This window comes from Aspergillus pseudonomiae, assembly GCF_009193645.1.
Source record: "Aspergillus pseudonomiae strain CBS 119388 unplaced genomic scaffold BDV37scaffold_9, whole genome shotgun sequence".
In the NCBI taxonomy this organism is placed as follows: domain Eukaryota; kingdom Fungi; phylum Ascomycota; class Eurotiomycetes; order Eurotiales; family Aspergillaceae; genus Aspergillus; species Aspergillus pseudonomiae.
The window spans coordinates 333,696-347,206 of NW_022476001.1; the positions used below are offsets into that span (position 1 = coordinate 333,696).

Genomic DNA, 13,511 nt, shown 5'->3' on the forward strand with positions numbered 1-13,511 from the left:
AAAAAAAAAAAAAAAAAACCCAAAAAAGAAAATAGGAGAACAGTGAAGGGAAAAAAATTTAATGAATGAAAAAGAGGACTCCACACGGGCAATAGAGAGTCACTATTCATCCATCACACTGGAAGCGTCAGTAAATTAGACCAGTTCAGAAGGGTAATAGTAACGAGAGCGCAATAATAGTAGCCAACGGCGGCCATCCGTTCAACAATTGGATAGCGTTGAAGAGAAGCGGTCAGCAACATTGCATTGGGTCGAATAAGATGCATTAGCCATTCTTTTCTGGAAGATTCACCCGCCCTGGATGTGGTTCAATCGTTCAGTCGACATGTAATGTTAAGCCGGAGCAACTAGTGACTGTGACTGTAGCGGTGAAGTCAACTTTCTGGACGGAAAGCTCGGGATTTGGTGTTTTTATTGAGGCAACCCGAGACACAGACGGTCCATACTAGTCATACTTCTAATGACAACGGTAGTGATAGATGGGTGTAGCATCATCCTGCCTTGAATTGGCCCTGATCGACTAGTAATTCAGATCGCCACTTTTCTCTCGCTCTCGCCTCCCTTCTCAGCTCCATGGCACCCTGCATGCGGGCACACGCTAGAAACTGTCTATGGAGCACAGTGGAACTAGGAAACCGCTAGCGGGCACTCCTGATCCAGTAACTAAATTAGTCGCTCGTCTCTTTCTTTTTCATTCATTGCCCATAAGGCCATGTTTCTCTGCCTCGTGAAGCGTATCGCCGATTCTCCGGGGGGTTGGGGGGCTTGTAAACGACGATCCGATTCGGGTCTCCAACACCACGCGACCTATGAGGCCAGCAGCATCTCCGTTGCACTCGCGCCCGGAGCCGTTAACCTTCCTAGGAGGGAAATGAAGAAGAGGAAATTTTTAAAGTGTAACTAGCGGACCGTTATGGCATGATACACGAAAGGATTCATGATTGGGCATCACAGCTGTACTGGTACGTACGTACTCCGTAGTACTACTATGTTGTACTATTATACGGAGTTCCTGGTGGAGACATTGAAAAAAAGACCTCGCGGCTGTAGCCGGCCGACGAAAAATAACGGCGTCCAGTACGGTGTGATCAACCGAACTCAACCCTGGCCAATAGTAGAATACCCGATTGGTTATCCCTGGTCCGCATTTGCCGATGGGCTTCCACAGTACAGACGGAGTACACGGAGCTAGAGGAAGTCGACATGATAGATGCTGTTCCCCTGGCGTGGTGGAAGAAGCAAGTCGGAGCCCCCGCTCAGAGTATATGGGCAATTGCCGTCATTGGAATGGCGCTCCTCTCTATTTTTAATTTTCAGCGTTCTTTGTGTGTGTGTATGTGTGTGTCCCTATTAAGACCCCCCAGCTCAATAGGAAAACGAGAGACTCAATCATCTTTCGGAATCAAGGATGGCGCGCGTTGGCTTGCATGGACCGCTCCAAGGCTCCCTCCACGGCGAACTACAGGTAGAAATTCACCGACCACACAGATGAGAAATGGTGAACGCCCCAGATATCATGGAGAGCTGAAAGAGAAGAGAAGGTAAATGCAATAAGACCCGCTCCGTTAGGAAGAATGAAAGCTGGCATTCGATTTGCCCCAAGCCTGTGTAACAGTTTCTTTCCTGCTTGGTTTTGCCAGAAACAAAGGTGGTTGTGAGTACTATCTACTACGAGTAATACGTACGATGAAAAGCCGAGTCAGTGGTCTGCAGGAATCTCGTGAGCTGTTCGCTTCTTTCGACACCCCCTCCAAGAAATGATTGAGTACCGAGTGCCACGTTCCTTGCACCGGTATTACGAACTTGCATCTGGCGAAATACATGCCTGAGGTCGAAAATAAATAAAAATAGAAATAGAAATAAAAAAAAAAGAGGAAAAAGCAAAGAGCCAGAAGAACAGTTGGCAGTTAACGGACTTGCTTTGCTTGCCGTAGTACATACATACATAACATTTGCATTCCAAAGAAGGTGTGGCGTTGGGTCTAAGACGTTCTTTTCCTCAGACAATAGTTTAATTTTACTTGTACATGTTTGTTTTCTTTTTTGACAGTCCCTGGTCCTGTCATTATAGCTGTGGTCCTGAACTGAACGGTCCACACAGGAACAATAAAACCTGCACTCCTCTGTACACAACCTTGGGTAAGCCCTATTGCAGCTCGTCTACTGTTGATCATGAAGCAGATTGGCTCGTCACTTGTGACGTGCATAGAATTGAATATATATCCCGATGCCTGTAGTGGCCCCGCGGTACATGATCACGCATCTCAACATGGCAAGAGATCATCCGCATGCGGACCACCTCAGACCGCGAGTCACCACCGAAAAGGGGAATAGATGAACTCTTGGGAAGGCGCTCTATAGTTAGGAACAGGGATAGTGGTACAAAATGCAAGGTCGCTGCTGGCTCCCATCGTGGAATGACGAGATAGGAAGTCCATCCTGTGGGTATCCATCTGGATAGTCCCGTCTAGATTTCAAACTCAATCCCCAAATTCAAGCTTCAAAGAGTTGCCTCTCGCCCGAATGAGTAAAGTTCTCCTATTTGTTCCTACTTTGTTCAAGGGCCTCGATTTCCCCGGACCTCGATGGCCCCTGATGATTGGTTTTCGATCCTTCAATCACAACGGGACGCCAAATTGAAATAAGATCGACTCCGACAATGACTTGTCACCCCCATCCAACGCACCCGAACCAAGGTTCAAGACCGCCGCATAAGGCTTGCGCTTTAGCTGGGATTCTTCTCTCTGGGCAGCGCGCTTACGTCGCTATGATAATGCCGAGGGTCCGGCTCAACGGAGGGTATGGTAGGTGTCGCTTCTGGAAAGGCACTTAGGGCACAACTAGAACGGGAGCGGTGCATGACGGAGAAGGAAGGATCCGTATGAATCCTGCAGAGAATTCGACGTGTTCCACTCCCACTTGTGCCTTTTTCGTATAGATCCAGGTATCTTTGTGAGTCTACCCACCGCGGTGGATGTAATGGACGGACGCTCATTGGTGCTACGAGAGTTCGCTCAGCTCACATGTCGTTCTTTTATCTAATCAGTCCCGCTCAGATTTGAGATTGAGTTGGAAAGATTTACGTGTGAATCATGTTAATGTGAGAGGTATAGTGGCGATCGACCAAGCCAGATTCTGTTACCTAAAAGGCGTAGACATCGAGTGGTGCGCGACGGGCCTTTCCGTCCCATTCGGACTATTCCGTGCGAACCATTACCAGGAGGGTCGATATCATGAAAACATACAATGAGGGCCAAAGAACGGTGATATCTACTTCGAGCGAATACTTGAAAGGGGTATCAAATGTCAGGTCATTTCAGAACAAGACTAATTAAGAGGTATCATATCAAACGAGACGTCAGTCCCTGTTTTGCTTGCTATGGCTTGACCCTACGGAAGATGGAAATGGAAACTACCAACTCCCCATTATGCGTCCTGTAGACAACTTTTTTTTCTTCCTAGAAACGCATCATAGAATCATAACCGGCATCATACAGGCCCACAAAGCAAGACAAGACGTCGTCTCTAGCGGATTTTTCAAGTCTTTTGATTTTGCTGCAGTGTCTAATGTCACCTACCAGGATACATTTAGTTGGCAATGGCAGCAGCACGGCGGCGGTCACGCTCCTCAGCGATGGTGAGCTGTATGATTTGTTAGTACCTTATATTATACAACACACATAGAACGGATAGCAAACATACCTTGACACCCTTGCCCTTGGGGAGGGAGATCCAGGGCTTCTCCTGACCAATGACGAAGACGTTGGTCTCACGGGTGGCGAAGGTGTTGTCAACAGCATCCTTGACGTGGACGATGTTGAAACCTCCGTCGTGGCGCTCACGGTGAGTGACAACACCAACACGACCCATGTTACGACCACCGGTAACCATGATGACAACACCAGTGTCGAAGCGGGCGAAGTCAGTGATCTTGCCAGTGGCAATGTCAACCTTCACGGTGTCGTTGACCTTGATGGCAGGGTCAGGGTAGCGGATGCTGTAATTACAGTTGTTAGCATATACAATTCTACAAGTCGATCCTTACTGATCGCCAGCAAGTCGCATTCTGATTTTGAAGTTCTTTCGTCCTCCGCCGATCAACCAAAGCTTGGTCCAACGACTGATGGACGCGGAACTTGTGGAGAGTATGCACTCACGTTCTCGCATCGTGCGTAACCAAGAATGGGATCCCGCCCTTGCCGAGCTGAACACGCTTGACCTTGCACAGCTTGTATTCGGCCTCCTCAGCCTGGATACGGTGGACGGTGAAACGGCCCTTGGTGTCGTAGATAAGACGGAAGTTCTCGCCGGTCTTCTCGATACCGATGACGTCCATGAAACCAGCGGGGAAGGTAGGGTCGGTGCGGACCTTGCCGTCGACCTGGATGAGACGCTGCATCATGATGGCCTTAACCTCACGGCCGTTCAGGGCGTACTTGAGACGGTTACGGATGAACACGATGAGGGGAAGGCAGTCGCGGAGCTTGTGAGGACCGGGGGAGGCCTTGGGAGCATAGGTTCCGGACATTTTGTCCAGGAGCCAGTGCGAAGGCGCACTAAGGCGCTTCTGGTGCTTGGTACTGTAGACATCGCTGTCAGTGTCGCGTTCTTTCGATTCTGTTATCCAACGATGACCATCCGCCCCCTTTAAAACGTAGATTTTCCAGGAGTGGTGCGTTCATTGGAAATCTCAATGAGAAATTGCAATGGTATACTCACGGTCCGCGAGGCATCTTGACTGCTTTTGTCGACTTGAACCCGGTTAGTTGTCGAAGTGTCCGAAGGAGAAAAACCAGACGAAGCCGAAAGTTGTCGAGTGATATCCGGTCCACTACGAAAACTCGCTTAGTGGAGTTTGTGCTTGTCCTAATTAGGACAATTAGGGCTAGGGTGTACAGTTCTACGCTAGTCCTGATCTAGGCCCGCTCCTTTTTGCTCCACTCTCCTGATTACATAATTAGAGGACTGGGGGGAACTTAGCACGTAGTATTGATACCATGCATCATCTGCTGCGGAGTATAAATTACCTCCTTCTTAGAGTGGTATCGAATGCCTTCTAATTACCTATTTACTCTAATCTAAACTCATTTTTTAATCTCAGATGTATCCCTTCAGAACCGCAATCTCCGCATTAATGATCGAAGATCCAGCAGCTCCAATGACCGTGTTGTGTGAGAGAGCAGCAAAGCGGAGGTCGAAGTAGCCTCCCTGGGCGCCTTCACGCACCCGGCCAACGCTAACAGTGTATCCGCCGCAGATGTCTCTGTCGAGTCTTGGTTGCGGCCTATCCGCCTCATCGAATACCCTAATCGCCTCCGTAGGGGCAGAAGGAGCTCCCAATTTCTGCGCTTCAGACTGGTATTCCCTCAGCGCCTGCACAACTTGTTCGGCGCTCGGTGCTGGACGGTTCTTAAATCTCAGCGAAACAAACGCCATATGACCATCGCTAACGTGGACACGAGTGCAAGTAGCTCCAACCCGAAGGCCAGCCTGCTCCTCGAAGGCGGTGGCATCTGCATTCACAGAACCCAAGATCTTCTGAGCCTCATTCTCGAGCTTGTCTTCTTCACCGCTAATGAAAGGGATGACGTTATCCAGGATGTCCATGCTGGGTACACCGGGGTAGCCAGCACCCGACAAGGCCTGCTCAGTAAAGACTTCGACCTCTTCAACAGGGCCAAATTTGGCCTGGAGAGCTGCGAAAGGGATGACAATACCAATGACCGCGCAGTTGGAGTTGCACACGAGGAAGCCCTTCTTCAAGCCGAATTCTTTCCTTTGGTGAGGGATCAAATCGAAGTGATGAGGGTTGACTGTTGGCACAACGAGGGGAACCAAGGGGTGTTTGCGGTAGTTCTTTGCGTTCGAAAACACGGGAATCTCAGCCTTGATGAACTCCATTTCTAGAAAGATGACGGTTAGCAATAACCCTTCCAAGTAAGGGCATCTCACATACCAACTTCACCCGCGATATCGCTGTTCAGACCAGAGAACACAAGATCACAGTCGGCGAATTGAGAGGCTTTGCAATCCCGGAGAACAAGGTTGCTGAGCTTCTCAGACATAGCCGCAGTCTGTTTCCATCTTACGGCGTCCTTGTAGGCCTTGCCGGCAGAACGCTCCGATGCACCGATGGCATGAAGCTCTAGAAAAGGGTGATCGGCGAGCAAGAGAATAAACCTCTGGCCCACAGAGCCTGTGGCACCGAGGACACCTATTTATCGTCAACATGATGTACCATAACAAAACAGGAGCTAATTCCTCGTACCGCACTTCTTCTTAGGATATGATGCCATCTTGATCGAAAATAGATGAGTCAAAGTGCCGACCTAGCGCCACTGATAAGCCGAGAACTTCAAGAGATTGATATAGAGATCCTCAATAGTTCCAAATAATTGGGCAAACAACCATTGATATCCATTGGAAACGAATTACTCACCGGCTCAACTATGAAAGAGGGGCTTAAAGAAGGATACTTGTGGTATGACTGCGATATCGCTTCGGAGTTAGTCACTTGCCACGATATGATGAGTCAGCCCCCGCCCTGGCCTAAAGCACAGTAGACAAATTTTTCTCTTCATTGCCATTGGACAGACAATCTATGAAATTCCCCCCAATCAATCTTTACTCTGTAGGGCGGGGGTTTCCATTTACATTTTATTTTCTTGTCCAAGGTCTATCCATACAGGTCACGGGTACTACTAAGTAGTAGTACTCAACGGTAGGTACCTATGTACATATGTCTCCATAGAGTATTCTATTCCAATGAAGATTACCTGGAAACTTTGCACTTCTATTTTCTATAAATCACCGTTCATCCTCAAAGTCAAAAATCTTACCGGGGTTCAAGAGCCAATGCGGATCTAGAGCTACTTTGAAGCTGCGCATAACATCAATGGTCTCTGGGCCAAGCTCTTTCTGAAGGGACTTTTTCTTGCCCAGCCCAATACCATGTTCGCCCTACTTTGGGGTCAGTCGTACGCATTCGTCGTGGATCAAGCAGGGGATACGTTACAGTGCAAGAACCCTCCATCTCAAGAGCACGATCAACCATGTCATAAACAAACTTCTCTACACGCTCTACCTCCTTTGGGTCCTTGCGATTGTAGAGAATACACGTGTGGAAATTTCCGTCACCGATATGGCCGAGGACACTTGCGAAAATCCCAAGATCATCCAATTCCTTTTTCGTGGTTTCTGTTGTCTTTAGCATACGGCAAGAAAGCCCTCCTTACGCAAGAACGTACCAATAATATCAGGAAGTCTTGAAATTGGCACAGAGACATCAGTAGACCATACTTGCGAGCCTTCCTCTTTTAACGCTAGCATGCTCCACAACGACTGTTTTCGCGCCGACCATAAATCGTGCGCCTCCCGCTCATCTCGGGCAAATTCAAAGGATTCGGCATGGTTCTTTTTCGCCAAATCTTTGGTTAAGTTAACGCTATCGAGAACACCAGCGCTTGTGCCAGAGAACTTGAAAAATAACGAGGGTAGCGTTTTCCAGCTTCGCCCCGTACCGCCAGCACGGTTAATAACGTCCATCTGAACATCGTCCAAAATTTCCATACACTGTACAGGGATACCTTTTCGTATGAGCAGCATGGCAGTAGACGCAGCGTCACGCATTGTAGGAAATGTGACGACACCGACACGAGTTTCCTCTGGGATCGGTGTCAATTTGAGAGTCGCCTCGGTGACTATACCAAGCGTTCCCTCAGACCCTACAAACATGCCTGTCAAGTTGTAGCCAGCAGAAGTCTTACGCGGACGTCTGCGCGTCTTCACGATACGCCCATCTGCCAGAACAACTGTAAGGTTAATGACCCAATCTTTCATTGTACCATACCTCACTGCATTGGTCCCACTGCAATTGGTCCCAATCATTCCACCGACCATCGCTGAAGGGCCGGGATCAACAGGAAAGAAGAGGCCAGAGTCCTTAATTTTTTCGTTCAACTCCATCCATTGGATGGACGGTTGGACGACCACATCCATATCGTCTTCGTGAAGCTCCAGTATTTTGTTCATTGAGCCAAAATCAATCGTTAGGCCACCATGGACAGCAGAGAAATTGGCCTCAAGACTGGAACCTCCCGAATAGGGAATCATTGGCATTTTGTATTTGTGACAAATTTTGGCAATCTCCGCGACGTCCTCCGTGCTCTTCGGATACGCGATAGCAACAGGGAACCGGTCCGCGTTGACACTAGACCACTCTGAGAATCCGTGTACCTGAAGGTCATCCTCATCTGTGCTAATAGCCTCATCGCCCAACTTGGCTCTTAATTCGACAATGGCCTAGTGGTACAGGAATCATTAGCCAAACGCATCTTTTATACACCGCAGCATACACATCGAAGAGTAAATCTGTGAATGCTCCCACCTTCTTAAGATCTTCTGTAGATCCATACTGAGGTTGCTTCAGACTCTCCGGTTGGGGCTTATTGTTTAAGGTTGCGTAGGCGTAGCTGAGTCCGGCGGCCAGGGCAGAGACAAGGAGTGTTCGACTCGCGGTCCAAGGATTTGATGAATCAGTAGGAGGCTCGGGTTTTGCAGCATCCCCACGTTTTTCACGATCATTGCCGCTCGAGCTTGAGCTATTCAACCGTGCGACCCTCGAGCGTTGACAGACTACCGGCTGTGGGAGTGTGGGTCGGCGATGGAGTACGTGGGTATTTGCGGGGAAACCCCGTGGCAGGCGGGAAAGTGCTCTCATGCCTCTGAATTGAAGTTGAAAGCAACCGCGGGTATGGTAATAAGAGAAAGCTAGAGGATGCCCAATTTTCAAAATCAATTTCCCTTGCTATGTCTCGGTGAGGTACTGCGACAGCTTTATACGGCGCACCTGACTGCCCGCTCTGGTAAAGCTCATACGCCATCGACACTAACAATGAGGAGTACCTAGTAGGATCGGATATCGGCCGAGTTGGGGTAGTAAACAAAGAACCTGTACTTACGACTGAGGCCTATAAAGACCCATTGCTAACTCGGTTATCATCCTTCATGTTCCTGAAACTCTCGGACTCAAGTCCGACAGTGCGGAATTCATCCCACACTCGAATGCTTGGCAGGTACTAGGTGCAGAGGTGTGTGTTCCTAAACTGAGAGGACCAGGTGAGCAATTATCACGTGACATTTAACCAATTGGGTGCCACCAAGACATCTATATGTGACTCCCATTGGCCATAAATCACGTGATAATTGCGCACCTGGTCCTCTCAGTTTAGGAACACACACCTCCGTACAGAGTAATCCAATGGACCCCCACATGTAGGTGCATACCTAGGAAGCTGTCCTTATCATGCGAACTTGTCTGAAATATCGAGATATATACATACTCTACTTGATTAGAGAAAATAATTTGATGGTATGATGAGAATCCCACACAATTAAAATTAATGGACATATAAAAATGCATATTGTATACAAAATCCTGACTTCAAGACCCTACAAGTACGGATTACCAAAGAGTTACTATCTGCTTCCACAGCTGATTTTACATGTCCTTGAATAGGCACTATGTAGTACTGTGACGCTTTATACTTGTTGATTTTAACTCCCTTTACTTATTTACACTAGTTCTCTAACCGCCTGGTCTACGCCGTAATGTATGTATGTATAGATGGAATATATCGGATTAGATAGTTGGCGGGGCAACGGCACCCGTACACATTCATCGTTTTCCTTCTCTCCACTTAACACGCTGGGCGGAGTGTTCCAGAATCAGACAAACGACCTCGTGGTTGACCAGAATAGATTGAGATACCCACTGGCAACTGCCCCATGGGGAAATAGCTTAAACAATGCAAGATAGTGCCGACCTTGTTGGGCGCGAGGTGGAGCGCCTCATTACAGCTCCATATGCTCCCTCCCTCCAGGTACACCGGTCCTCAGCCTCTATACTTGTAAATCCTAGTCACATTAGCTAATAATTATTCCAGGACCTCTATGAATTGGTTGAACATACACCTACTGTGTCACTCCGCTCTTGGGCTTTCCATAAGCCGTGCCAGGTTGGGGCTCTGGTTGATGCTCTGGTAGACGGCCTGTCTTGCTCCAGCTTCGCTTTACATTTGATTAGCTCATTCAGTAAGAGGCTCATATGTGTTTTACTTACCAGAAGTATGCTCATACTTTGTAGCATCACTAGCTGCTTTTCGCGATAGCTTACTGGAGCGTTATCCATGTATCCTGGACCAATTTCTCCAGAAAGCTATTGAAGATGATGGCACCGAGGTCAGTCTGCCTTTGAACCCTTTAAATTTGATGCTTAATCAATCATATGGGACTTTTACATATTCCACTTTCAATAAGCTGACTGGCGTAGTATATCCCCGTATGCACCGCAATCCTCTCGTCTCCTCTTCCGGCTGATTTTATCCCACCCGCACGGCTTGCGCCCTTCCTCAGGCAATTGATTATCACAACGGGAGACAACCCATGCGCGGAAAGGATCCTTCCCATTTACAAGATCATGACCGGTTTGCAGACCTCACCGAGAGTTCTCCATAGCATCCCCTCGGAGATCATGTGTAGCCTCCAAATAGAGCTCACCAAAACGCTGCGCAATCTGGATGATCATATGGGCAACCTCCTTTGTCTCGCTACCTTTGCTCGTGTCGCATCTTCTCAGAAGTTATCTAGAGGTGATGAGAGCGCACAGCAAGTTCCTGGCTGGTTACAAAGCATTAACCATTTCTTTGGCGCAAAACGTGGCCTGAAAACGTTAGATCTCGTTGTTCTGCGCGTAATCCTTGCTTGCTCAACGAGCTGTCAAAGTCTAATGGCCGATCAGGCCGCGGAAAGTATTAGACTAGGAATTGATATATGTGCGACTGTGGAGGGAAGTCAGCGAGAGACTTGGATACAGACTAACTCGTCCAAGATTGCTAAGCTTTGTGAGAAAGTCACGAGGGATAATACTGAGCCTGAAGTGCAAATGCTGGTATGTATCGAGACACAAAATGGGATTATCAAAGACCGCTCACGTGTAGCTACCCTTGTAGGGTATAACATTCTTAATTTCTCTCCTCCCAACGGCCGCCTTACCATCTGGATTGCCTGAAGTCGCTTTGCACTGGCTCTTGTCGGAGAACAGCACACGTATACTGGAAGCACTGCCGCAAGAATACATTTCACGTCTAGCAGAGGCGAATGTGGTAAGTTGAAGCAATGCGCCTTTGAAAACAAAACTAAGTTGCTTTAAGCTCTGTCCGGGGCAGACTGCGATATGTAGGATCATGGATTATGTGATTGCCGCATTAAGCCCGAGGTGCTCCACGAATGCTGCCAATGTGGATACTATCCAAGTGGCACAATCGCTTGTAATCGGGTTACAAAATGCGGTCTCGCACGGCTTCAGTTCTACAGCAGCGGAAGCTACTTTAACACGGCTTAAGGGATCCATCGATGAGCTAATCGAAGACTTTCCAAGACGCCCTTACTTACCGTCGTGCCAGAACTCCGCCATATGCTACATATTCATTTCAGAGACAGAGAACGAATTGCTCTACGAGCTATTCTCATTGTATTTTCAGGCTTCGCTTTCACGAAGCCCAGATCAAAAAGCTTCCCACATGGCGCATATCGACTCTTTTCGAGCGTTTATACTCAAAGCCAGAAAACCCACCTGCCACAATATCTGTTCATTTTCTGAAATTAAACCTCTTGAGCTTAGGGGAACACTCTCATCTTTGACGATCCGCGATGGACGTCCTAGTTCAAGAAATGATTGGAGAGCTGGGTTATCAGAGACTCTCATGTTGAACGCACGCACATCCCATGACAGCATGATACAAAAAGTTGAGGAAATATGCCATGACCTTGAACGCCGTTGTGGCAGTATCGAGGCTCCTTTAAGGGCCGTCGAAGAAGAGCGACACAAGATCTCGCTCGAAGCACAGGAACTAAAACGACACAATGACGAAATGGAATTACAGTTGCAGCAAGCGTCCAAGACAATTAATGAGCTTCAGGAGAACCTGTCTTGCCTCACAACTCATGCTGAAACTGCATCTGCTCGTATTGATGAGTTGACAGTAAGCCTTGATGCGGCACGAGGAGAGCTAGAGGATCAGCGGCGCGACTCCCGAGAGACTGCCAACCAGGACCGAGAAAATGCAAGAACAAGAGAGCTGGACTTGATTGCCTCTGTGGCAGAGAAAGAGGAGCAGCTGGAACAGTTACAGGAAGACGTCCATCAACAGAGGGAAGAGAGCGGTCAGTTACAGCAGATGCTGGACGCTAGGTCAAAGGAGAGAGACGCCGTCATTGAACAAAATGCGATTTTGGAGCAAGACGTAGCGAAGCTTCGTGAATGCGTAGAGGAAAATCGGCTACTGTTAACGGGAAAGGTTGAGGAGGTCGCTCGATTGCAGGCTGCCAAGGAAGATATAGAGGCCATGATGGGAACCTTACAAAGCAAGGTAGGACACCTTGAAGCCACCTGGATCTATTGAAAAACTGCTGAACTTAGTCTATAGTTAAACGAAGAGGTTTCGGAATCCGACAATATCAAATCCGCCCTTTGTGAAGCTGAACTGAATTTCAAGATAGAGTTGGCTACTGTCAGGGAGCAGTTCGAGGCGCAATTGTCCGCCAGTGCTGCAGAGGTAAGGCGTTCAGATTACAGTTAGACCTCGAAAGTTGTTCTGACTTGCCACGTAGGACACGAAACAAAAAGAAGAGATCGCATCGTTACAGGCTACCATACAGACTGCTGCCTCTGCTGCCACTAAGGAGCTGCAAACAAAAGAGAAGAGAATACAGTACTTGGAAAAGAAGGTATGGAGAAGGACACCTCTTGGGCTTTGATCGGTTTTTCTTTACTGCTTTTGCTCCTTCAGTTAACTCTAGTTCTGATATAGGTGCAACATCTACGAGATGAGCGAGCAGCCAAAGCACGTGAATTTTCAGAGGCCCAGCAACATATCACTCGACTGATGGCAGTGATGGGCTGGAAACCCGACACTGGAGATACAGCAAGCTCAGACAAACAATCGCGGCCCAGAACCACCCTGGGACCGTCACAAACGGCAGTGACACAACAACAAACGCGCCCCGAGGCTGAATACTCACAGCCGCAAGCTGATAACATTCTTGTCCAGTCTTTTGAGACCGATACGTCCCATTTTGGCGGACGTAGTCCGAAGAGATCTAGAATTACCGCTTTCTCTATGGCCGAGTTACCTGCAGAGTCTCAAGACAATACAGAAAAGAAGTCGAGACATTCAGTTTACCGGAGTGGTGGTACTAGGCAATCGCGTGACCGAGTTGTGCTAGGAGACACAAATCAGAATAGCCAGCCCAGTTCCCAAGAAAGCAACAACTCCAACTCCAACCGACGAAGATCTTTCAAAGGCACCCAATCATACGGTGACACTAACGAGAACCATCTCCAGGATGTAAACCTGGATATGGATCTGGAATTTTCGAAGGATTTCCTTTTCACCAGTACTTCTCTTTCTCAGGCCACTGATGAGCATAACCCTCGGCCCAAGACCTGATGC

General features: G+C 48.2%; 5 protein-coding genes across 5 annotated transcripts; 2 read left to right on the top strand and 3 right to left on the bottom strand.

The window, feature by feature from the left end:
- The first annotated feature begins 1,051 nt into the window (after positions 1-1,051).
- On the top strand, positions 1,052-1,638 carry BDV37DRAFT_240150 (uncharacterized protein). Its single transcript, XM_032081041.1, has one exon. The coding sequence runs from the start codon at positions 1,204-1,206 to the stop codon at positions 1,543-1,545; it is 342 nt and encodes a 113-aa protein (XP_031945143.1). The 5' UTR covers positions 1,052-1,203; the 3' UTR covers positions 1,546-1,638.
- Positions 1,639-3,297: 1,659 nt separating this feature from the next.
- Positions 3,298-4,781, bottom strand: BDV37DRAFT_240152 (40S ribosomal protein eS4). The gene is made up of 4 exons (XM_032081042.1): positions 4,720-4,781; positions 4,158-4,580; positions 3,703-3,997; positions 3,298-3,642 (listed from the first exon to the last, which is right to left on the bottom strand). The coding sequence occupies exons 1-4, from the start codon at positions 4,731-4,733 to the stop codon at positions 3,589-3,591; spliced, it is 786 nt and encodes a 261-aa protein (XP_031945144.1). The 5' UTR covers positions 4,734-4,781; the 3' UTR covers positions 3,298-3,588.
- Positions 4,782-4,966: 185 nt separating this feature from the next.
- BDV37DRAFT_240156 (aspartate-semialdehyde dehydrogenase family protein) lies at positions 4,967-6,648 on the bottom strand. Its single transcript, XM_032081043.1, has 3 exons — positions 6,269-6,648; positions 5,957-6,214; positions 4,967-5,903 (listed from the first exon to the last, which is right to left on the bottom strand). Exons 1-3 carry the CDS (start codon positions 6,294-6,296, stop codon positions 5,098-5,100), a joined length of 1,092 nt encoding a protein of 363 aa, XP_031945145.1. The 5' UTR covers positions 6,297-6,648; the 3' UTR covers positions 4,967-5,097.
- A 159-nt stretch (positions 6,649-6,807) lies between these two features.
- BDV37DRAFT_268962 (uncharacterized protein) lies at positions 6,808-8,719 on the bottom strand (the record flags this gene model as incomplete). The annotated part of the gene is made up of 4 exons (XM_032084271.1): positions 6,808-6,960; positions 7,016-7,197; positions 7,248-8,301; positions 8,387-8,719. The coding sequence occupies 4 exons, from the start codon at positions 8,717-8,719 to the stop codon at positions 6,808-6,810; spliced, it is 1,722 nt and encodes a 573-aa protein (XP_031945146.1).
- A 1,087-nt stretch (positions 8,720-9,806) lies between these two features.
- BDV37DRAFT_297475 (uncharacterized protein) lies at positions 9,807-13,508 on the top strand (the record flags this gene model as incomplete). The annotated part of the gene is made up of 9 exons (XM_032090336.1): positions 9,807-9,881; positions 9,945-10,092; positions 10,145-10,239; positions 10,331-10,948; positions 11,010-11,162; positions 11,211-12,428; positions 12,486-12,614; positions 12,670-12,786; positions 12,870-13,508. The coding sequence occupies 9 exons, from the start codon at positions 9,807-9,809 to the stop codon at positions 13,506-13,508; spliced, it is 3,192 nt and encodes a 1,063-aa protein (XP_031945147.1).
- Positions 13,509-13,511: the final 3 nt, after the last annotated feature.